The following is a 26,152-nucleotide window of genomic DNA, read 5'->3' as shown; positions in this document are numbered from 1 at the left end:
GGAATGTTTTCCACACAACAGAAACTAAAATACCTGTTTTATAGTTAGTCATAAATATCATCCTTATTTTTGTGGGGGCCATAGGAGTATTTTCTAAAACATGTTTTTCAGTAGCAGTTAGGTCCTGCCACTATAGTGGCTGAGTTTGGAAACCTATTGTAACTTGTAGTTTTTCTGTCACTTCTCTATCTCTCCTCTTCTGTTAAGCTTTTTTCCTCTTGGAACTAACTAAAATCTGCCACTGCCGTAAGTGTTGTTGGAACACCCATAACCCTTGGTTTTGTGGTTTGGCAAAGTAGTGGCCTATAGCACAATTCTGCTTCCAAATTTTTCTCCCTTCATGGGTCCCGAATTGGAAGATTTATTATTGTAATTGCCAAAGTTGTTGTAGCTTCCTCTACATACAAAACTGATTCCATCACTACCCAATTCACTGTTACCATTATATCCATCAATACCATGGCTGCCACCAAAGCCATCACAACTACTGAAGTTTCATTCATGACCGAAGTTGTCATTACGTCTAAAACAGCGTCCACAACCTCTGCCAGTTTTCAGAACCACTTTTGGATGAGGGTCTAGCCATCTCTTGCTTATCCAGCGCTCTCCTTACTTCACAGTTATGGCTATTCACGGTATGGCATTTCTGAATGACAATCTTACCATGGAGTTATGGTTACCAAAAGTTACAAAAGCAAAGCCTCTCTTCTATTCATTGCCCTAGTCATTAATAATTTCAATCACCTCAGTTCTTTTTATACTGCTCAAAATAATCTCTTATATGATGTTCTTCAGTGTCTTCTTTAATGCCACTATTTTATAGGTAACTGGGCAACCGGTCTTTGAAACCTTCTCTTGAGAGTTCTGTCTTTGGTTCCACAACTCTGCCATTTACCTTGTGTGGCCTTGCATTCATGACTATGTTTGCTTGCACCACAGTGGCATATGGGACTGACCCAAAACTCCTAGAGTGCTTGTGTTTGGATCTTTCATTTCCACATAGTCTGTGAGTGTTCCCCTGGCTCAAAAAGTCTCCCCAGTCTCTTATTGGTTATTTTAAAGTTCAAACCTTTAATGAAGAGTTTCTGTAGCTCTTTGGGTGACTCTGAATTACACACAATGGCAGCAGCAGAAAAAACTTTAACAGTGTTTCCTTTGCTGTGGTCACAGGCAGAAACTCACTAAGTTTTTAATAACAGTGGTTATATTTTTAATTTATGGAAGTTCTTTTTATTTTTCAAATATTTTTTAGCTTAATTTTCCCCTTTAAGTATTAAAAACCTTATTCATGTTTATTATTCATTTTTAATTTTGTCATTCCTAGACAGATTTATTATCTATGTATAATAACTCTACTATCTGATATTCTTGGGAATCTAAGTCTATGGTTTATTTTTTCTGTAATGCTCAATCTTGATGGCTTACTTTTTGGTGTGTTTTCTAATTTTAGATTATGAACTTCAGTTTGGTGAAGATTTAACTGTGAAAATCCTCTGAAGTCTGGTTAAAACTGTGACCCTCAAAGTGGTTTTGTTCTTGCATGTGCCTAGCATCTCAATCTAGAACTGTTATGTTTTGTTTTTAAGGTTATTTTCCTGAGTATGCAATTTCTGGAGCATACAAATTATGCAATTCTAACATCAAACTATGGTGAAGAGAAGCTGGTAGCTGTAAATGGTCAGAGTTGTAAATTTATTTTAATTAGTTAATTTTTCCCTACCCTAATCCCATTTCATAACAAACTAGTTCTTAGGTTATTCCATGTACTGGTGGTCAGATTTTTTTCTTTATTAAATGTAGGTTCTGACTTCATGTGGGAAGGGATGGAATGTTGTATCCTAATTCCAATTCTTCATTTTAAGAAAGCCCAAGGCTGTTTTCTGCACCGCCAGGGCCTTTAGAACCCAACCATGTAGGGAGAGAGATTAGTAAACCTCCACTGTGGTACCAAAGTTTACGTTTTCAGCTTCCTCTTCATTTTTGGCCTTTGAGGATTTTCTGTATTTAAGGGTAGGGGTAGAGAGAGTTTATTAAACATATCAAAGAATACACATTTTACCTGATGTCAAACTTCTAAGGCTTTTGCAGCAGGAGGCTTCTTTTTTGGCTATTTAGTCTGTCATATTACCAGAAATAGTCTCATTTGTTTCATTTATCTTATTCAATGCTATTTCCCCCAAACAGTGGAAAATATGTGGTAGATGAAAAATTGTGCCAGATATTTGTTGAATAAGTAATTGTTGAATTAAGGAATAAAACTGAATAACATTCATTCATTTTAAAAGAAAAGTTCCTAAAATAGGTTCTTTATCTCCAGGTAGCATTGGTAAGAGTAAGAATTTTAGACTCCATTTAAGGACCATAAAAAGAAAATGACATTTGTGGGTGAGTTGTTCCCCCTCCCCCACCATAGTTGTCAATATAATCTATCTAGGGATCTGATTTTGCTATAGTTATAAGGAAAAATGCTTACATGTCCAAGAAATAAAAAAATTGCTTTTGGACATAATCTCACTCTATTTATTGCTCCAAAAGAATGAATTACATTCTAAGCAGGACTACATTCCCCCTAGATTATATTTATTTATTTTAAGGACCACCTTGTCCATGATTTTACGTTTCCTATCAGCTTTCTCGCAAATTAAAATATGTATCTGGGGACAGTTGTTTTTTTCATCATGAATAAACATGAGTGTAAATCTATTCCATATACTTCTAGAGTAATTGTAATAAAAATTCTCCACCCTCTCTCCTGACCCATGGCTTAAGATTCCATTTGGACAGTTTCTCTCTCACTTTCTTACATGGATCAGATATTCATGTAAAGACTTGTCTTTGGTTCCTGTTCGTTCTGAAGAGACATTTCTTTCGTTGATTTGGCCACCATCAGAAAAAAATCAAAATCACAAGGCCAGACTAAGTGAGCAGTCAATTAGAGATTAACTGAAGGTTAGTGTCAGCAATATGTGTTGCTCCAGTCCTGCTGGACTGTTTCTAGGTCAGAAAGTAGAGAAGAGATCACCTGTCACTCCTAAAAATATTATCTAATGATCTAGGATTATACAAATCTTCCCAGTTTGCTTTACTGAGAGAAAGGCCACCCATGCTTCATGTTAATCAAGGTGAAAATGTTATTGTTAATGGATGCTCATATCATATTTATATATATTTTGTACCTTCAATAATATTTTTAAATACACTATTACATTTGAATACAATTCTGAAAAAAATAATTCTTTGGCATCACTGCTAAGAAAATTTTTACTCTCTCTTTTCTTCCTGGTGTTAACCAGTGGTCATTGGTGCCAATTCAATGCCAACAGGAATCCCCAATCTGGGGTGCAGTGAAGACGGAAATTATTCAGTGCAGACAGCTAAACAGTGATACAACATGGCTATGAGAACATTGCTGTGGAGAGTAGCTCAACTGCATGCAGCCTGGCCAGGAGGCATCCAGACACTTCTCCAGGTAGACAGCTCTTGTGCATGTGTGCCCAGCCCCTCTCCAGCTAAGCAGCTCTGTGCTGGTCTGCTCCTCTTTGCACTGGTTCGACTTCTTCGGTGTTTTAGCTCAGCCAGGGAGACAGAGTCCTTTTTGGAGATAAGGGAAAGCACGGTTCCCTATCCAGAGGTTTATGTGGACAGGAGACCCTACCCCTGGTCCCTGATTGGTCCATTCTCATGCAAATGAGGGCTCTGAATCCACACAGTTTGATTGATCCAAAAGGCACTGTCCTGATTGGTCAGAATAAAGATGCTTGATTGGCCAGAGCTGTGCAGCTCTGATTGGATGGGGAAAGTCACAATTTTATTGGTTGAAATAAGATTCCAGGAAACTTTTATAAGGGCTGACTCAGATGGCAGAAACACAGTGCAGGCAGGCAGTTTAGTACTGAGGCTGGCAGTTTAGGGTAGAGGCCTCTCCAAGAAGTGCAGTTGTCAGAAGAGATCCCTATGCAGAAATGACTGCTAGGCTCTGATTTTTAAATTTGAGCCCAGTTTGACACCAGGAACCCTTCTTAGCAGGTGTCTTTTTTTCCCCCTAATGGTTCACATGGGTGAGAGAGCAAGATGTATGAAAAATATTTTTTAAAATTATTGGCATGTTAATTCAATCCGGGTAATCAAACATTAGGTAAGAGTTTGGGGAAAACTCATAATAAAGAAATCATGATTCATACCATGTTTGAGTAGATAATACTTTTGAACCATCTTCAATTGTGTATTGAATCTACACATGATGAAGTAGATTTCTTATGACGAGGTATGTCAGATTTTGTAGGATAATCTCAAAACTAATTTATTTTAAATAAAATACATTGTTAAATGTATAACTGAAAGTCTCTTGCTTTCTAGTACAATTTTATTAAGTGTGTACTTACATATAATTTGCTGCCTGGATTGCACATAAATGAAATCAGAAATCCCCTTGCAGTCTACCCATCCTCATTTACATTTGGAGAATATGGTCATGAAATCAACCAAGTAATTTTCAACAGCCCATTAGGAAGAATACTTCTCACTTGAGTTTTAATCAGAGGGAGCTCTGATATACTGGGAAGGACACTGGAATGAGAGAAGACAAATATTTGAGTACAGGCTCTGCTACTTATGAGCCTTTTTATGACCTTGGGCAAATTACTAAGTCTTTCTGAAACTTACCTCATTTCAAAAAAGAGAGTAATTATATTTATATCTAAGGGTGGTTCTAAGGACTAAATCCCATCATGCATGTGGAAGTACTTGTAAGAAGTGTGGATGTTCCATGCTAGCCCTCCCAGAAGGCTCTGAGCAAGGGCACTTCGGTCTTAGTCACTATTACATTTCCAGTATATAGCACACAGTTGACTCACAGGAGATGTCCAATACAGACTGATTGAGTGAAGAATGACTGTTCCTCCCTGAAGATGATTCAGTGCCTTGCTTACAGCAGAGTCCAAACCATGAAATTTCTCTTGTTTTCCCATGAATCAAATGTGAGGAGTTTGGAATAATTTAATGAGCATTGTTCCTTCCAAATTTGACATTCTGATTCCATGAATCCTCACTCTTAGTATCCTGGAGGTGTCTCGGAACCTCACTCCTCTGTTGAAGTCCCATATCCATATGAGAGAACAACATAACTTTCAGAAACTGTTTAATAATATGTCTATAAATGCAAACCAGAGGGATCATCTTGACCCAATTATTCAGTCAGTTCAGAAAAAAAAAAAATCACCAATTGAATGGTTCAGTGAATGAATGGTTAATAGGCAGAAATTGGCAAATGCATTTGTCTGTATAGACAGTCTACTGAGAAATTCTTACTCCAGTTACTAAATCCTGTAGAAGAGGGAACTTTCTCATCTGTGAATCATGATTCTAATAAAATCTCCAAGGGCTGGTGGAAATACTTTAAAAAATATTAGTGCTTATTATTTCATGAGAGTTGCTGAGAAGGTAAGGTATTGTTTATAGTTACAGCAACATATAGGAAAATTAATCCTTTCTCCTTTATTTGTATTACTAGGCTGGGAATGTTTGTCTTAAGTGTGACTCCACAGTGACGACTCAGAGCTCAAGGTCTTTCATGAAGTCTTCATTACTACTGGAGAATAATGGTCAAGGGGCAGACAACAAAGTTTATATGAGTCAGTAGACTTTGAGAGTCTCCAATTCAGATTTTGTTTTCTGTGTTTCCTGCTACTCGGCTGGTGTATCACCTCCACCTGTAACAGGAAGCCCCTAAACATCTACAGTTGGGTTTGCCAAGCTTCCCAGCCTCTGCTGAAGTGACCAGTGTGAGCAATCCAGCTGAACAGATACTGGATGTATCTTCATCATTTATTATTTGAATTGGGTTTATGGGCAGTAATGTGATTACTCTCATTTGTGGAACTTGGGAAAGACTGAAATACTATTAAAATAAGATTGGGTGGGTAGATGGCCTGGGGAAACCCACAGCCTATGACTCAAGCACAAGGGCTTTCACGGGGTCACTCACTACTCGGAAATTACAAAATTAAGAGTCAAAAATAGTCTAATTGGTCAGTTGATCATGTTTATTGGATTTCAGTCATGCTATATTATCTAGAATTAGATAATAGCATCGCGGAACGGATAGTTTTTATTCATCCAAGTGATTGTCATCTGCTCTTCACTTCTATGGGCAACCTAAAATATAAATTCAGTTTGGCCCATGAAAATTTGTCAAGTAAAAGAAGAGGCTTTCTTCTTCCTTCTTTCAGCCAGTTATCTACCCCAAATTCTTCAGCCAGTGGGTTTACCCTTTATTTGGTCTATCACTCAGGCTTCTTTCTTTCTCTACTTTACACCATCTTTCATTCAGCCTGTGCTTACCCTTCCCACCTTCATTGGCACATGTTGGACAGCACTCTGATTTCTTCATGCCACTAAAATATCACCCATACAAGGCTAGGGTTACCTGGAATAAGGACATCTGTCAGAATGTGTGTGGGGGGGGGGGGGGGACGGCGATGGAGTTCTTTTGATGAACAACCCTCCGGATGATTCCCCCACCCCACCTTAAACTGGAAGTTCTCACTGTCTCTTTGCTTGAAACTCAGAATTTCTCTATTTTGCAGTATCCCATCTTTGTTATTACCCTCCTTTCTGTCCTGAGAAATTCAAAATTACTCAACTTTTTTAGGCAGAGCTAGAGCATTCTCACTCCTCCACCTTCCAGGCTGTATCTTGGGCTTGTTTTTCCCACTGAGTGTTGTGAAACTGCGGAGTTCCTAAGAAGAATTTTGCTGCCAGCTCCTAAAACCACATTATTGTTTCCCCTTGCTAAACTTCCCTCCTTCCTTTGATTCCCGCCATCTGGGAGCACATAGTGTTGCCTAAGTGAGCTTTAAGTCTCAGCCTGCCTCATTCTGCCCGTGATGCTGATGGGTTCTACGACTATACCCTTTCCAGAGATTCCTTCCCAACTGGTTTGATACACTAATACTGAGAGCTCATTCCGTTAAACTAATATTCCCAGTGAGGTATTTCTAACTGAAAATGGCAGAGATATAGTTGACTTGCATTTGCATAGAGAACTTAACCCAAAGTGTTAAATCAGTGTTTCTCAGCCAGGAACAGTTCCACTCTCACCTCTTGCCACCTCCTCCCCTCACTGGGGACAGTTTTGGTTGTCACAACTGGAACGCAGGAAAATTGCTTTTGGCATCTAATGGGTAGAGACCAGGTCTTACAACGTGCAGCACAGCCCTCTCACCCAAAGGGCTAGGTATCAGGGAAATTTAATTGACAATGTTTAGGCAAAAATGTTGGGGGAAATGCCCTTTGCAAAACACACACAGACACATGTCACACCACCTCTTCTTCAGATCATCTGAGCAGGGGAGTTTCTGGATAGAACAATGGAATCCTGGAGGGACAGTGAGCAGTCTGACCATGGAGCCACCTTGGAGTGCTTGAAATTCAGAGTCAGATCTTGCTTAGTTAGGTCACCCCAAAACAGTTCATCAGGGGGATCGATTTCCTTTGCTGGGGAGAGTTTATTTCCATGTTCTAAGCTTTTGCTGCATGTATATAAGCAGCACACACAATCAGGATGCACAGATCCCAATAAAAGAGAGAGGGATTTTATACGTTTTTAATCAAGCTGAAACCCAGAGCAAGCACATACATGGGAAACAACCATTCAGAGAACTCACCGGGGGTGGAACTAGCTGCTGTGGAGACACACTGAATTTATAAGCACTGACAAAGCATGCTGGCATCAAGAGGGCACAGGCCCTTACATGATAACCACAGGGGAACACAGGGTGGAGACCCTAGAATAATTTCTCAGTCTAGAATATAAGTCTTACCCATTAGCTCACTAGAGTAGTTATCAGTAAGATAAGTCAATGGTCTTCCCTGAAAATCTTTACAAACTTGAAAGACACCTCTTGATCAAGTTGTGTTAAGTGTGGTCCTGAGAAAGACAAGGGGATAATCCCTATAACCTGCAAGGATTTTTTTTCACCAGAGGCTTTGGCAAGACATCATAAGTTTAAAATAACAAAGTCAACAGTGAAAATTCACTTTATTATGTTTTGATTTCACAGAAAATGTAGACTTGTAAATAACAATAGTTCTTTGTAACAATCTGTGTGACACTTTTATTAGCTTGTGGAGTGGGAGGTTTGATTAAACAGGAATCCATGTGAATATTGGGGGGGGGGGGGAGGGCGGGGAGGAAAGCCCTAGAGCTAGAACAACAATGATTTAGGAAAATAATGATCATGTTTGGCTTTACAAACCACCTGTCACTTCGTTGATCCCCAGAAAAATGTAAAGAACATTCTCATGGATGACTGAAAATTTTCTCTGCCTAGATAAGGAGGTCAGAATAAGCACGCCTTAGCTGTCAGCTTACACCAGTGCGTTGCTTTTCAGAAGGTCAGCACAGACCTGACAAAAGCAATTTACCAGCTTTGGAACTGGTGAGATCTATTTGTTAAGAGTACAACTCTTGCTCTTAAGGAAAACCAGGTTGAAGTACAGTAAATAAATACAAAAGAATGGTTCTGGTCCATTGGATGCTTCTCTGAGCCTTATTTTGAGAGTGGGCAAGAGGGGAGATGAATGTTCTGCAGCTGAGCGAGACAGCACCAGCCCTAGGCCAAACTTTAATAAATGAGAATAACAAAATCCTGGCCTGAAAATGCCATCAAGCTGAAGCGCATGCATGGTCATGTTGGCTGCTTCTGAAATAGAATGTCCATACTTAGGTCTCCTAGAGTCCATGTAAGATTCCTTAATAAGTCAATAAGGTTGAGAAATGTCAATGTGAAGGTAGATTTTTTCACTTTAAAGCTATCTACTTTGAAAAAGAAATTATACCTGATATTTCAAGCTACATTATAATTCCAATAAAAAGGAATATGGTTGTGACAATTGGAAATATCTCTTACAATTAATGTTGGCAGGCTCTAGCAGAGCTACACAGTAGGTATGGAGGATCTGGGCAAGGGCGTGAGGCCCTGAGCCTCAAAGAAGGTGCTAAGAGGGGACAGGGGAGCAACAGCAGAAGGAAGGGTGGAGGTTACCAACAAGAACTGAAAAAGCTAGTCTCTGCTTTCACCAAGCTTGGCCAATTACTTGCCAATAGTTACCCGGCTCTTTCTCACTCCCCTTCCCATCATCTGGCTCCATGCAGACTACATTGCTATTTGATAGATCCTTCTGGGATGCTCATTTCAATCTGGTGACACTTGTATAAGACAGTCAGTGTCCTGGGGTACCCTATGCCTCTCCCACTTCCATCCTGAATCCTTTGTGGTCCAATAACATGCCAGGGCTCCCATCCCCAAGGTGCACAGAGCTAGAGCTGAGTGTGGTAATGGCTTTGGGGGTTTTTGTGCTTGAGCATAAGGCATTTGAGGAGGTAAACTGGTCTCTTAAGGCAGGGCATCAAAACTTTCAGAGCATGAGGGGCTGTCCAGGAGACTGTAACTAGAATGTACCTGGACAAGTGTGTTCACAGAATACAGATTAGTCTGCACCACAGACTAATTTAGGGAGGCAAACTATTAAAGAAAAAAACACAAAACATTTACTAAGTCTCAGAGTTATGTGCAGATTTTAATCTTTATTGAAAACAACTCTTTATTGAATTAGGCTCTCCCATTGTGTGGAACTTTTTCAAATATTGCAGAAAATTAATGGATATCATCTTGGGCCTAAAAAAACTTCAATTTATAATAAGATGTTAACATTGCCTTTGGATGCCAAAATTATTTAGAATCTACTGAGTTGATCCTGAGTCAAGCTAGTTTCATTCAATAGATAAAGTGCTTAACATTCTTGAATATTCTTGAATATTCTTGGAGCCCCTGTTTGTGATGAAGCTCTGGAGTAACGGCTGATATTGGCACAGATCCCTTCACCTCTCTTGGTCTCAGTTTCCCTAGATATAAACTGAGGGCAGCTGAGATGTCCTCTAAGACCTTTTCCATGTCTAAATGTATCCCTGGATTTTTGATTTCACAGTTCATGCCAGAAGAAAGGCTAATGGCCTTGGGATCCCATGAAAGTCTCCTTGTCTTCCCAGGAAGGCCTTCATAGCAGAGCCCACTTGCCTGGCCTTCCCACTCCCCACAGAGCCCACTAAATTCAGAGTAGCTACTATCACACTCTACTCTTCCCCCTTTTGAATCAATAGGATAAAAAGAGGCAAGAGTCTCTTTGGAAAAATTAGACAACTAAATTTTGGGGTTTGGAAGTGAGGGAAAAGAGATGAATGCTGTCATTTTTAAGAGGGCTAGGGGGCAAATATCATTATGACAAAGTACTCCAGCAGGTTGTTTTCCACAAGCTTCAGTCTATAAGTCCTGCTGTGAAGCAAGGATAGAGAAACTAAGGGCAGAGTAGTAAAGAATAGCAAGTATTAATACTTTGACATCAGATGCATGTAAGGAAACATCCTGTTACTCAACATAGCTCTGTAAAGAGATCACATTTTGAACAAGAACCAAATTGTAGGAGGGGATGAGAAAGACCTTCATATATTTCCCCTTTTTCCATGTAATATACAAAATGGGGCAGGCAGCCCCTCTATTTCCCTTGGCTGTCATCTTTTAGCTCATGGCAGAAGCCAACCACAACTTGCATATTGATGTTCCCATAATTATAGTTGGGTCTCTTAAATATAGTCTCCAAGTTAAGATTTCTTTACAATATGAAATACTAGGGTTACCAACTTTATCAGCAAGGCTACATGTCATTTTCTTTAGGCTATGGTATTTTGTCATATTGTAAGCATCAAATGAACACAATTACATATGGCAGGTCTTTAAAATGCATGAGAAGGGTGATGGGTACCAGCTGATACTTCTCTGTACACGTGGGCAACTTCTTTTAGGCATCTGATCATGACTTAGCTCTGGAAACCTCTCTGTCAGCACTTGGGTTCCCTGCTCCTATCATCCCAAAAGTTTTCATTCTCAAAGCCATTTCGGTTACAAAATTCCATAGATCACATGCATCATACCAGATAGGAATTGTATCCCCTCCCTTTTTCCTTATCTGTACAAACACATTTTCTGATACTCTGTTCACCAAGTTATTTTCCTCCATCTTCACCCAATAGTTACAGAACACTAACAGTGTCAATTTTCTTTTTAACTCTCTTCAGAACCAAAGTGAGAAAAAAGTCTCATTCCCTAAAAGTTCTTTATATCGAGAGGGCAGTAATGCAAAGCAATCACTTTCTGAGGCTTTTGCTATTAATGTACCAAATGCATTTTAAACCTAAAGTTTATTGAAAGCCACCCTTCTCCAGGTAATTACCAATTACCCCTGGAGGCTGTGAAAATCATTTGATCAAGCAAAAGCCTTGCTTGGTCTTTTTAAAAATTGAAGTTAATTCAATGGCAGTTGGTCCTGCTTTCTTTACATTTTCCTCCAGAGAGAAGTAGGGAATTTAACTTGAGCATTTATGGAAAACACAGAGAAAGCTCCTTTAAGATATTCTTTCTCCCTGGGGCCAACTGCTCAGGAAAGAGGAACCTTCTAGGTGGGTGGAGACAGTGATCTGGGCCCACACCCCTTGCCCTCTAACACCCTGTCATGACCAGGAAGAGAGGTGCCCTATGCTCTACATGCAGCATGTGGTCCCAGTCCTGGGTGGGACCCCAGTGAGGGAGGAGATGCTTCTGTTGAGACAAAGGCCACATGCCTCCCGAGATAATCCAAAGGCCCAGTGTCCTTGCAGATTCAATGGAGTCCTTAGAGGAAAGGTGGGTGGTGACCTCCCCTGGGGTCATGTGGGAGCCACCCAGTCCGCACTCTTAGGGGCCTTGCATGTGTGCACATCCAGGGCCTCCAGGCAGTCCTGACAGCGCACGGCACAGCACCAATGGAACTTACACTCACACTTGGTCATCCGCGTGACGTGGGAGGTGTCATAGCCTCTTCCACAGCACATGACTTCGCAGCTGTCCATGCCTCGGGAGGTCAGGTTGCACACACGGCCTGCTGTACCTAGGGAGCCTGGAAGACCAGAGAGGTGTCACTGAAAAGGTGTGGGTGGAATGCAACATGCCTTGAGGAGAAGAGTTACAAAGTCATCCTCTAGAACAGGGCCCTGACCCCTACTCACCACAGCCTGGGGTGGTACCACCAATTCTGGGGGCAAATCACAGGGGAATTAGTGCTGCCTAGAGGGACAGATGTGAGTGCAGCTTTGGATCTGCCTTGGGCAACCTGACTCCAGCATTCTCACTTCTGACTTAGATAAACTTTTCAGATGATCCTTACGTAGTCTTGGATTGATGGATCACTGAATGGGCAAAGCAAGATCAGAATGAAAGAAGGATCTATTCTAGTCTCCTCTCTCCTGCTTCAAACCACATGAAGGCAGCAGTGGCCAAAGTTAGCTTTCTCAGAATTTGTCAGAGTGTGAAGACCCTCAAAGGGAGGAGATTCTATCTCCCAAGACCTGATTACACTGGCTCATTAGAATGAGGAGAGAACTCTGGTTGAAGAAGGGGAGGTGTGAATATCATTTGTGGACCTTGAGGAGGGACGAATGCCCAGTCTGGTTTATCTTTCATGCTGTGTTCTCACAGGCCATCTAGATGTGTGTGAGGCACCTGGCTGAAGCCAGGAATCTAGGCCTTTGAAAACAAAATTAACATAGAAAGACTATTGAAACATCATCTTAGTTAATTAGGGTGATGTTTGCTAAATGGTAATTCATTTTTAAGAATTTGTTCCTGAAAAAAAACCTCCAAGATAGGAAGCCTCTTACTTTGTTCTATTCTGTGGAACACACCTAGATTCTTTCACAAGGGCATTATCAGACAAGTGAACCAAGTGTAGTGGACATTTTTCGAGCGCCTTCTTGGCTTACAATGACCCTTTCTTCTTCTTCTTCCTGGACAGACATGGGTGCCTGGCAGCCATAATTGACCAATATTACCCTGCTCTGTTGGTGGCAGGTTATTGGAAAGGGGGGTGGGCATCTGACTTGTACTGGGCCAATCAGGTATATTTCCCTTGGAATTTGTGATTTTTTAAAAAAATTATTTTTCAACTACAGTTTGCAGTCAATATTATTTTGTGTTAGTTTCAGGATAGCAATTAAACAATCATATAGCAATTAGACAATCATATACTGTGTGATTTTGTTGGAGATAGTTTTGCCAAGTATAAACTCAGTAGCCATTGATAGCCACATACCACAGTGAGGTCTGTGGACTAGAGGAGGTCCACAGAGAGACAAGAATGAGGCAGGTGCACGGAGACAGCAAGGGTAAAACATGGAAGGAGAATGCTGGTCAGATCCTGGACTGTTTTTTCATCCTACTTCTATCTCTACTTGAGATCTGGCTGCATTCCAACCTTTGGGTTCCTAGAGACTATATCTTAACAATAAATTTCTCTTTTTAACTTAAACCACTCCAGTTTCTATTACTTGCAATCAATAATCCTAAATAATTGACAAACCTAGAAAAGTTATACTCTTTCTTTAAAAATAAAAAAAACTTTTATTGGGATGAAAAAGACAGTACTTAATTCATTTTCCCTTCCTCCATCATGTAACTAGTAATTTCCCCTTCTTCGTAATGCCTACATTGCCTCGTGACTCTGTTTATCACAATCTGCACCATGTTCCAATGACCTATATGAATGTCATGTTGCCCTGACAGTCACAAATGACCAGGGAAGCAGCCAGGTTCAAGCAGGGCATAAGGTCAAGAAGACAAGAGGGAGGGGCATAACTTGCTCTGCGTGATCAGGCCTTTGACAGCAGGAAGACATGCAGGGGAATTTCATTAGCAGAGGAAGGATGGCAAAGGTCTGGGGTCAGGGTGGTGGGTGGGTCAGCCAAGGACAGCCCTGATCCTACATCGTGCTAAAGAAATAAGAGATTAGAAGAGACAGCATCTGGGCCTGGATTTGCAGCAACCATTAGGACAGTGCTCAGAATTACTGATTGTGCAAAGAGGTCTCTTTGCCAAATGCTGCCTCTTAAACAGCACACCCTTTCTAAGAAAGTTCTTTCTTTTATTTTTTTAATCCTCACCCGAGAATTTATTTTTATTGATTTTAGAGAGAGAAGAAGGAAGGGAAAGGGCGGGGGGGAGAGAGAGAGAGAGAAAGAGAAACAATGATGTGGGAGAGGAACAGTTGCCTCCCATACATGCCTATAGTAGGGATCAAACCAGCAACCTAGGTATGTGCCCTGACAGGGAATCGAACCCACTATCTTTTGGTGTAGGGGCAACATTCCAACCAGTTGAGCCACACCAGCCAGGGCAACACACCCATTTTTTAATTCAATAAACATTTAGTGAACACAAACATGTGTAAGACACTATGCTGGCTGCTTGGAGATTTTCACAGTGCATTTGTTGAAAACCTGCTGTAACCTAAAGTTTTACACAAAGTACCACTGTAGACAAAGTTCAAACGTGGTAGAGTGAGGTTATTTAGGGCTTGAACAAATCAGGGCTCAAATCCTAGCTTTGTCAAGTATCAACTGTGTGACCTTGGGCAAGTTACTTAATCTCATTAAGCTTCAGTTTCCTCTCATGCAAAATTGGGATAAATACAGTTCCTTCCTCATCAGGATGAGCATGGACTGAGATAATGCATGAAAGTGTCTGCATAATAAGAGCTCAATAAATGTTAACCACTCGGTCAATTAACATTGAGTGCCTACTATGTGCTATGCACAGTTCTTGGAGCTCAAAATTTATCAGCAAACAAAACAAAGGTCTTGCGCTGAGGAGTTTATATTCTAGGGAAAGTGAGCCAAGCATATTATAATAGTATTTATTGGCATTAATATTAATAGTAGCAAACAGGATGAGAAGAGGAGCTGTTAATGGCACAGTTTTATAGAGGAGGTGGAATTAGAGATATGACATAAATAATGAGTAGATTTTCAGAGGAAAATGGGGTGAAAGTCATTCCAGGCAAGAAAGAACCTCCTACGCACTGAATTAGGGAGTGGATAGCAGGGGTGTCAAGTAGGAAAAGTCTGAAAATGTTCATTTGGCTCAACAATAAGGAAGCAACTGATGCCCTTTGATGAGGGATGTTATGGATGGATCAGTGTATTGAAGAGCAAGTCGTCAGAGAGCACAGGTGAACACTGAATGGAGGTAATTTTCAAAAAGCTTGGTGATGAAGCAGATGAAAAAATAGCTGAAAGGAGTGGTGTGACTGAGGGTGGGACTTAAAGTTTATTTTAGGCCATTAAGCTTACTGGCATCTTGTTAAGTAGCAGGAGATGTCTCACACAATTCTATATGTTTTTTGTTTATATAAAGTACAGAAGTGGGAAAAATTAGTCTATGCTAGTAGATGTCAAGATAGTAATTTCTCAAGATGGTAGTAAAAAGGGGCATGAAGGAGGCTTCTGGAAGACTGGTCCTCTTTGTGTTCCTGATCTGGGAACATGTTTTATGGGTGTGCTCACTTGAGCCAATTCAAAGTTGTACATATTTGGCATGTGCACTTTGTTGTATGCATTTTATATTTCAATAACAAGAAGATGGAGGAGAAGGGGGAGAAGGCAGCCACATTTGCAAAGACCTGGAAATCTGTGAGGAGCAGAGAGGTGTTAAACATGGCATTCAAAGGGAAGAGTGGCAAGAGATGAACTAAAGAGGTGGGTAGAAGTTACACTGTGAAAGGCCTTGTGTAATAGGGTTAAACTTTAACCCAAGGCCAATGGAATGCTACTGAGAGTTTTTACACAAAAGGGCAACATGATTTGATCAGAAGAATCGCTATGGGTGCTGGGGTCTAATGGGTTTAAGGGGGCCAGAGTAAAGGCAAGGAGATAGGTTAGAAACCAATAAAGTACTCTGGGCAGGACACGATGGGATCTGGATGGACACAGTGTTGGTGGTAGTGGGAGAGGTGAACAGACTCAAGAGAAGATGAAGCAGCAGCACCTTCAGGATGTGGTGACTGATTGGACGGATGGCTGAGGATGAGAAGAGTCAGGACGTCCTCCCAGGTTTCTGACTTGAGTGACTGAGTTTATGCTGGTGACATTCCCTGGGGATGGGCAGGCTTTTGAGAAAAGATAAGGAGTTTAGTTTTCAGCAAGTTGAGTTTTCTGTGAGTGGGTCATCCAGGTAGAAATGCTCACTGAAAATGCTCTCCGGGACTCAGGAGAGAGGTCAGGGTGGAGATGCAGATTAGGAAATCTTTTCCTCAGAGATGTCCAATGAAGCCACAGGTGTGAATGAGACCTCCAGTGGCTGTGAAGAGCCCTCTCACTTCCTATCCCAGAGGTGACTCAAAATGTTTACATTTTCATGTTTTGTTCATAAGCCCTCCACACCAATAAACATTCTTCATTTCTACTGAAATGCAATTATCAAAATGTGAATATATTACCATACAATTCGAATTTTTTTTCTCCCCCTTGGCTTTGTGGGGCACAGGATAGGGACATCTTATTCCTGAATCAGGCTAAGGGTCTTTTCTTGACATCAAACTCAGTGGTCTTTCCCCAGTGGCTTAAACCCTTAAAGATGTCTGAGCTGGTTATCTAACTCAGCCTTGAGTAACAGTCATGGTGGTTTTTGTCTCCCAAATGCAGAAAATTGAACTGGACTCTGAACAGAAGGATTGCTCAGTGAAGTGACATCAACCCCGTCAAAACTCTGAGAGGAGCCCTAGCCGGTTTGGCTCAGTGGTTAGAACGTCGGCCCTTGGACTGAAGGGTCCCGGATTCAGTTCTGGCCAAGGGCACTTACCTAGGTTGCAGGCCCCATCCCCGGCCCTGGCCAGCACTGGAGCAAGCAGGAGGCAACCAGTCGATGTGTCTCTCTCACATTGATGTTTCTATCTCTCTCTCCCCTCCCTCTCTCTCTGAAAAAGCAATGGGAAAAATGTCCTCAGGTGAGGGTGAGGCTTAAAAAAAACAAAAAACACACACAAAAAAAACTCTGAGAGAAATCTACAAAGTGATGGCCACTGACAGAGCTTAATGCAGAAGTGGTTTCAGTAAAGGAGACAAAGGTTCTAGCAGTGAGATATTTCAGCAGGTCAATGTTCAGTTACAGAATGCTGGAAAATACAATGAACCTGAACACACCACTCTTCGCTGGTGCCTTAACAGCGCATAATGAGGGCCCAGAAGCAGGAGGAATATGAGAGGGGTTTTTGAAAGTTGAGAGTCACTGATGTCAGAACAGCAGTGGGTACAGGCTGTAGTGGTAATAAGCCCCTGTGAGGTATCAAGAGCGCCCAGGAATGCACCACTGTGGAGGGAAAGGATAGGCTCTGAAGTCCAGAGAGAGGATGAGGCTGCATAGTGATGGACTACAAATGGGCCCGGCTTTGGATCTCATTAGATCTAATGACAGACTGTAGGGCAGAAGGGCAGTTTTGACATTTGCTGTCATTTGAGCAGAATATTCAGCAGTTTAATCAAAATGACTGAAAAGAGCATTTCCAGAGTGCAGAGCTATGTAAAATTTGTTGGTATTGCTTTCCTTTATTGGAATTATGATTGATAGCAGCAGGGCTACGCTGTCTCAGCCACCTCCCACTAGCCTTTCTAAAACTAAAAGCATCACCATTATTCTCTGCATGTGCCTATGTGCACATTCTCTGAAAGGGAGCCACTGGGTTTCACTGTCCACCCGCTTATTTAGTTCTGAATATTTGGGACATATATTTTTAGACCTGTTTTCTAAATAGCATACCAACTTATTAATGAGTCACTCACGCCTGCCTGGGCTACAACACCACCTTGGGAAACGAAGCCAGCTATACCTATCAGACTTGTGCCCAGAGGGGACGTTTTCAAAACCAAATAGAACTGAGGTCCATCCTTCCTTTTCATCTTGCCCCTCCCCCTCATTCTTCTTTCTTCTTTCTCCTCTACCTTCTTTTTCACCCTCTTTCTCTTCTTTCTGTCCACATTGAAGTCAATATTTATGGAGCACTGACATGGGCTAGGCCTTGTGCTAAACATTTGCCTGCATTATCTCATTTAGTTCTCATAAGCTTATAAAGTAGGCATTATTATTATCACCATTTTGGAAATGAAGACATGGAGGGTCAGGCAGCCATCATCATACAGTCAGCATGTGGTAGGGTCAGGATGTGAAAGCAGGTTTGTTAGCTAAAGCTCTTGACCATGTGACAGTCAGCCTCTCAGCAGAGAGCTCCATCCTGATGCCCCGCCAGGCCCCAGAAAGCAGGCTGGTGTGTAGCAGTACATGATCAGTGCTTTAGCATATTTCACGCTCTTTCCCTTCATTATTTTACCACATGAGGAACTTGCAAAGGTCCTGATATGTAACTTTTTTGGAGGGGAACTTTTTCTCCAGCTCATAATATTCTGTAGACAATTAAGACACCTAAAGTTACATGAAAAAGTGAATAAATGTTAGTAGCTTATATTGCATTTTTTCTGTACTGAAATTTCTGTCACCTTTTTGAGGAATGAGACTAATTATTTTGCAACACCAAGATGACATCTCCAAAACATGTGTGCCCTCAGGGTGGTTTTAACTTATGTCACTGATGTAGCCCTAGCTGAAACTTTGGGAAGAGCCCTTTCTAAGCAGAATTTTCTGTCTCAGGAAAGCCCATAGCATCAATTAGTATTTCACCAAAAATGGAATGATAGCCTGATCACTTACCTCACTCTCCTCCACACTTCATTCTAAGATTATCTGAGCCATTTCCAAAGATGAAACTGATCTTTATAGTGAAATATTTGCATTATACCATATCTACAAAAGCATGTGTGGCTGGCTCTAAATATTTCAAAGGAGAAATTTAAAAGATATTTTTGAGTAATGGCCCTATCATTAGTCTCCCAAATTGATATATTAAAAGGATAAACACATATTAGGTACTTCACATTTAATGTTTATTTAAAAAATCATTCATATTGCTTAAAAATGTTACCTCTTACCCCGCTTGAATTGACTCAGTTCACTTAAGAGAAAGTGACAAATTGAAAGCCCTTTTCCCTGACTTCTCTCTGCTTTGTGTCTGTGAAGTGTGCCCAGATGTGTGGCCTGCCTCTGTACAGGCCTTAGTCCCCAGGCAGGGGGCTGCAGACTCAGGCTCAGCAAGCCAAACCGTCGTCAGTCATCTTCACACCACTGTCATGAGATCATCTGCCTAAACTCAGTGTCAGCAAGATCCAGGTAGTCTGTAATGCCTGTGCTGTGGGAAGGATGGGCCCCAACCAGATCTTCCCTTTCCCTTTCCTTAGGTGCTATCCTTGCCATGACTTGCGCAAGAGCTCACATACGCGTGGGAGAAGGAGGATGAAGAATTGGAGTTTCTAAACCACACACATTTGCAACCAAATCATGTACCTTTGGTGGGGCAACACTGGGAACTTTACGGAATCAAACACCCCGTCCCAGAGCTATAAAATTAATAATGGAGTCAGGGTTCCAAGTACAAAAACATTTCTGTCTCCACCGACATGCATCTTCCTGACAGCCGAGGAAGATGGAGGGCTTTTGCTAATAGTTCCCAGACCCACACCTCTGGGACCTGGAGGAAGGGTGCTCTCTCATGCTCTCTCTGTGGATGGGCCTGTGTCTTTTGAAATTCCTGCCACTCCAGGCTGACAGAAGCCCATATGTTGACCATTAGAGTGTAAAGCAACATTCACTTAAGCCCATCATCCAATAGGCTGTTTCTCCTCTGCTTGACTTACACATTGTCATTAATGACACAGATTTATTGAGGGAAGAAAAGAATGTTAAAGAGCAAATGTTAGAGACCGCACATTTATCTACTCACACAGCTTACTCCTTACTCCTTTGCATTAAGAATTGCAAAGCACAGCTAGGAAAGATTATGTCTCCACCTATCTCAGAAGATTTTATTTAATGGTTGCATAATAACTAGGAAAAGTTTGACTGGCACAGGAAAGCACGTCCCATTAAATTAGCAAATGCCATCATGGAATTAAAGTCGTTGAGGCCGGACTCTTCCAGGCTTTCCGTACTTGGCACTCACTAGCCCACCAAAGTTTATTTCCCAGTGCCCCCCACCTGTATCCTCTAATCAGGCCATCTTCTCACCATCCTACCGAAGTGACTTTCTGATATCACAGACCTGCCAACTGTTCATAAGAGTTTCTCTCATCTGCTGCTCCAGACTCTCCTCTGCCTCCTTTAGACTGAAAATCTTTCCATCCTTCAAGATTCAGACCTAACTCTGCACCTTTCATAGAGCTCTCCCTGACTGCTCCATGCTCAGCTGACCTACTAAGTCCTATAACACATGTGATGCAATAGGGCTCATGCTGTTTTGAAATGTTTGATGATTTCTCATCCATCTTGTCTCCCCAAGGACAGGGTTTAGGTTTCATATTTCTTCTATATATTGCACAGTGCTCAGGGGGCCAACATATATTTCCTGATTTATTAAAAATTAAATTTAAAACAATTAAAAAAAAATAAGATCAGCCTTCCCTTGCCAAATGAAGGCACACTTCCCCAGGGAGCAGTTACCTAGTCCTCAGGCACAATGGTGAGAATGGACTATCTAAAAGCTTATTTCTATTCAAATTATCTCACTTGATATAGAGAGAACATATACAAAAAGTGTGGCACATTTGTAAATGATAGATTTTAAAATGACAACTTAGAGTTTGTGGCATCAAGTTCAGGTTCTGTTATTGCAAATACAGTAAAATCAACAATTCATTCATTTATTGAATTTTAGGAACCTTAGGAATTTCTAGGTGAAGCACATCTTAAGAGACACAGAGGAGTTAATTTGTCCATGGCTACCCAATTAGTAATCAGTAGAAATAGTAATAGGCAGCAATAGGCAGCCCCTAAGTCTCAACTAATCCACAGTGCAGGGCTCTTTCCCTAGGAATGGGAAATATGCATTTTTAAAGAGGAGATTTACCACACCAGCACAAAATTGGGAAAGCTTAGATGAATTAAGCAAACACATTATTTTAAAGTACTATAACATTATTCTTTTGTCTGCGACACATTAATGTGTTAATCAGAATTGAATTTTTCTCTATTTCTAAAAAAAGTACATCTATTTTGTCAATTCTTTTTTGTTAGTAGTTGAAATTATGTCAAAAGAAGGAAATGAAAATGTCATTTCTTTTTTTTTCTAAAATTGTTTTGAGAGACAAGTTTTTTTGGTTTTTGTTTTCAAATTTTCACAAATTGAATCTGATTGCTACTGTCAATTAATTCAAATTAGGGCACTTTTTAGTATATCCTAAAAATACAGAAATTCTAGCAAGCTTATATTCTGAAAAGTAATGCAGATTTACAGGTCATGTCTATAACAAAATAGAAATGGATGGAAAATATTTTTGCTTACATTAACAATAAAATCAAATGAATTACCCAGTAATCCTACTGATAATAGTAAATGAAAAAGCCCCACTTCCCCCCACCCCAAAGTAAAAGAATTGAATATTTGGTGGTGGCTAAAAGCAATAGATATAGACTGCCGCTGCATTTGAGACTTTTTATTTCATCCAGGGAAATGGGCAGCCAACAACAGCTTAAGCTCTGTAAATGCTCCACTAATGCACTTGAATATGAGGAAAAATTCCATTTAACATTTAAGTTAAGCTTAGTGGGAATTTTCATAAGCTGTGTATTATATAAAGTAATCAGTGATGAGTGAAGATGTGCTTACTCAAAGCATTCAAAATGTGACTGTAGAAAAAAATCAAGTTATCTTTAAGCTATGACACTGCACCAACATAACTAAGAATTCAGGTACCATTTTCATAAATGTATTTTATGTTATGTATATCTTGCCATTCAACTCAATTCAACACATGTTTATCTGGTAGTGGTGAACAGACAGATATAATTCCTGTCATCACGGAATCAGAGTCCAGTGGGACAGGCAGGTAACAAAAACATTTAAATAAATTAATGAAAACTCGTGGCACATGTTCTGAATGGAAGAACAAGGCTTTCTAAAATGAAGAAACAGATAGATCCTTGATACATTCTAAGAGGATGTGGAAATGAGAAAGTAGTGTAACAATTGACTTGCAGGTTTACTGCTTGACCAAAGAGCGAATGGTTGTGCCATTTTCTGAGAGGAGGAAGCCTGAGGGAAACAGGTTTTGGGAGTGGGACAAACCAAGAGTTAGGTTGCAAAAAGAAGCAAGGAATGTTTCCCTTTGATGGAAATGTGAGCAATCTGAGTGGAACTGGTAAGAATGAAATTGGATACAGGAGAGGAGACAGAGATGAGGACTGAAATAGCAGTTAAATGGAGGAGACCACCCAGGAAGGAAAAATAGAAGCGGGTGGATCTGAGTCCTAAAGATCTTCAGAATTTATTATTTATTTGTTTGTTTATTTTTATTTATTTATTTATTTATTTATTTATTTATTTATTTATCTATTTATTGAATTTATGGCAACGATATTGCTTAATAAAATTATATAGGTTTCAGGTATTCAATTCTATAATACGTCATCTGTATGTTCTATTGTGTGTTCACCACCCCAAGTCTTTAGAATTTAGAAGTAGAACAGGAGAAACTAGCAACTGAAATTGAGAAAGGCAAGCTATTGGGGCAGGAGGAAAAGCAGGAGAATGTGGTGCCACAGAGGACAAGGAGACAGTGCTGGAGGGAGGAAGGAGAAGCTAATTACATTATATGCTACTAAGAATTTGAAAAGATGGTCTGCTGATTAATAATTAATATTAATCATACAACATAATCAATTAATTGCCTATGAAATGGTGACTTTTAAGCCTCACAAATATGTTTTTCATATTCTCTTCTGGTCTAGCTGTCTTAGCACTTTTTAGATATCAATTTATGAATGTCTCAAAGCAGAAAGGGAGGAATAACTTTTTCAAAATGACAAATGTAAGGTAAGATCTTGTAATAGAGCAATATAGTGGGGACTGAAACCTAAAACTCACCACTTTCCTGTCCAGGCTCAAGGGCTGTGTCCCATTGCCTGCCAACCTGGCTCATCTACAGCCTGTGAGGCCAGGAGGGCATGGACTGAGTTTGTCTTCCTATCTTTGCATTCCTGGGGCTTATTATAGTGTGTGGCATATAGAAGGGGTTCAATAAATATTTGTTCTGTGAAGAACTAAGGGAGTTAAGATGTACTGATGGGAATTATATATTTAATATCAAAATAAGGTCCATCCATTGCTATTTGCTCACATATGCTCCCTTGTTTCTAATAAGGTCATAGTCACAGCATTCAGAGGTTTTGCAAACCCGGCCACATCAAAGGGCATGTCTAGAACACCAGTCTCTGTAAACGACGGTTGGCATTGTGTTTCCATGGGTTCTAAGCTGTTTGCCAAATATGGTTTACGTTGGAAAAACCCATGATACCCAAATGCTTACACCATTCACAGCCTACAGCTGTCAGCCAGGTATTGGGCTTTCAGCAGGCTAACATGTTTAACAACCACGGGACTCCATTTGTTTTCTGAACTTGACTGGAGAAGGGTGGAGGGCTGCTTGTTTCCTCTAGCTGATGAGGAGACCTCAGGGTGACCTCTGGCCCAGGTCAGGGCTTTTATATCATAACCAGTGAAAGTGGCCTGTGATTAGGCGCAGACGCTACCCTGAGAGGATAGCAACATTCCTTAGTAAGAGATGAACCTATCTCTAACTTAAGAGCTTCTTTGATTTATGGATGCCAGGGGCAATAACCAGAGTAGATAACACAGAACTGCCAGAGTACCCATCCCAGAAGCCGGGCTTCCAGACCTACCCTCCTGTCCGGCCTGCAGAATGTCACCTGCACAGCACCACACAGTGTATGTACTCTTCACATCAAGGGGAGTGTTTGTAGCTGGGAATCAAAGCACTCGTTTTTTCCAGTTGAAGACTAGGGCATAATGTCTTTTGTTGTTGCCATAAGAATGTTTTTCTTAATCAGTTTTTGAGCTTCTCATATCTTAGGAACTACTAACAACATTAACATTCTTCAAAACTTGAACGGCTTGCCATTGAAATGGGAGTCAAGGCAACCTGATCACTTCCCACCTCCCCATTTTGTGGGCACCTCATTCCATCATGTCTCCAGGTCCTCATGCTGCATCCTTATTAGACAGATCTCCCCTCCCCTCCCAAACTTCAGTTAGTAAACTGTTTTGATTTTTATTTGTTTTGTTTACCACTTACAAGCCACAAAATCTTGGGCAAGTTAAGTAGCTTTTCAGAGCCTCAGTTTCCTTCTCTATAAATAGAGGAAATTGCCATGAAGATTCAGAGAAAATGCACATAAGGTATGTAGCACAGGGTCTGACTCCTAGTAGGAATTCACCCAGTGTCTCCCTCACCTTTCTCCACTTGGGGTCTGGATCTGTCCTTACCCAGGAATACCTCAGAGTCTTGACTCACCCTTCTGCAATTCTTATTGAAATTTGTTCTGGTACCATATGTCAGGACTTCACTACAAAGCTGACTTGATAACCTCTGTCAAACTAATTCCAGGGAAAGCTTTGAAGGCTGAAATCATTTTAATGGGCTTACTCACAGTAAAAGAGGGTTTCTGAAAATGCAGGGCCTAAATGTGAAAGAACACCCTCTTATACTGGGCAAGCCAGAGTGGAGGATATTTTTTTGGCATTTATTTAGAGATCCTCAAATAAAAAAACTTTCCCTTTGTAAGAGATCAGGCATTCCCCCAAATTAATGTTTCCCTGGATTTATTCTTACCTAATTATGGAAAAATCAGGAATCCTGGATTACCTAAACTATTGATTTTTCAAACCTTGATGTGTTTAAGCATGAAAGTCATACAGAATTTCAGGAAAAATGCCCTGAGATTTTGATTCAATACATCTTTGAAGAGGCCCTCACTTTGGAAAATAGTGGACTAGACTGCAGACTTTATCCACTCCACAAACCAAATTGACAAAACAAGCCAGTTCACTCCATTCAAACCATGAGTTAATTTGAACAGGAAACAAGTGCTGACTAGCAGGAGTAAAAGCAATCAGTTTCAAGTATCTATTACTTGACAATATTCAACCTGCTCACCACCATTGCTTTTCCAGTGCTGGTGAGTAAAAGGTGCCCAATAAATTGAATATTAAATATGCATGATATTTAAAAAAGCAAAATAAAACAATATGGCCACAACAAAACAGATTGGGTGGTATGGGATGTACTCTAGGGAAAGGGTATGTCAATTTTAATAGAGAAAAATTTTAAAAATCTATATATACATTAGTTGCTTTAAACTTTATTGCAAACTTCTGACTTATTTTAGAGCCTGGGTTACCTTTGGTGGTAACCCAGTTTGAATATGTGTGAGTCCCATTTACCAGAAAACAGGCTGTTCCTAACATAATATGATTCTAGTGACGGGAAGGGCCCCTCAGTGACGTACTTACTCAGTGACATGTGCATGCTGGGAGGATGTTAGGCTTGACCCAACACCTTCGTTTCATGATGAGAGAGCAGAGCTCAGAGAAGGAATGCCAAAATGAGTTAGATGCAGGAATCTTCCCTTCTCGCAGGTTTCAGATTCTGTCACATCTCCCTGCCTCTACGAAGAGAAGTTAGGAGCTACTCCAGGACAATTCTGAACCATAAACGTCTATGACTGTTTTGACTGACTTGATCGAATGCACATGATGGCCAGGATAAAGCCTCATCTTCAGAAGACCATAGATCACACAGACAGGTGCAAGGCCCTCAGCAGCTGTGCGGGTTGACCCAAGCTTTCTCAGGGAAAATCTGCATCTCATACGTATGGCTGTTTGTACATGACTCCAAATATGAATAATGAAAAATATACTCTGTTAATGACCTGAACTTTTGTTTACATGATATCAAGCACCCTGAATCATGAAAGCAATCATCGAGAATTACAATCCAGAGAATTACAAGAAATGTTGCAAGGTTTGCATGAGTGACCTTAGCATTTTCTTAGGTTCAGTTCAAAAGGGCATTCAGTAAAGTTCAAGTAATTTATGAATAATCTAGGAATGTTAGTGGAAATATAATCTAATACATTGGAACTGACTACTTAAAAAAAAAAAAAGTAACAGAGTGGCTCCTGATTAATCAACACCAATCATTCACATATTTTCAAGTCAGCTAAACTAAAATGAGCCTAAGGGAGAGGAGAAGTAAATTAAGAGAATGAATAAATTATATAGCTTCCCTCAGAAAGCCCACACTTGCAGCAGTGTGCTTTGTGGCAGGCACATC

At 40.5% G+C, this 26,152-nt stretch overlaps 1 protein-coding gene and 1 pseudogene across 1 annotated transcript in view; both read right to left on the bottom strand.

Annotated features, from left to right (window-relative positions):
• Window positions 1-303: 303 nt before the first annotated feature.
• LOC148092221 (heterogeneous nuclear ribonucleoprotein A1 pseudogene) lies at window positions 304-11,073 on the bottom strand (annotated as a pseudogene).
• Window positions 8,194-26,152, bottom strand: part of WNT2 (Wnt family member 2) — a 76,989-nt gene continuing 59,030 nt past the window's right edge. The window contains exon 5 of the mRNA XM_016196923.2: window positions 8,194-11,988. Coding sequence (XP_016052409.2) covers window positions 11,759-11,988 — 230 coding nt within the window. The 3' untranslated portion in view covers window positions 8,194-11,758. The remainder of the gene's footprint in view (window positions 11,989-26,152) is intronic.

Source organism: Miniopterus natalensis, chromosome 10, assembly GCF_054644295.1.
Source record: "Miniopterus natalensis isolate mMinNat1 chromosome 10, mMinNat1.hap1, whole genome shotgun sequence".
Classification (NCBI taxonomy): Eukaryota; Metazoa; Chordata; class Mammalia; order Chiroptera; family Miniopteridae; genus Miniopterus; species Miniopterus natalensis.
Note: the sequence above shows the minus strand (reverse complement) of the source record. Positions and strands in the feature narration are given on the sequence as shown.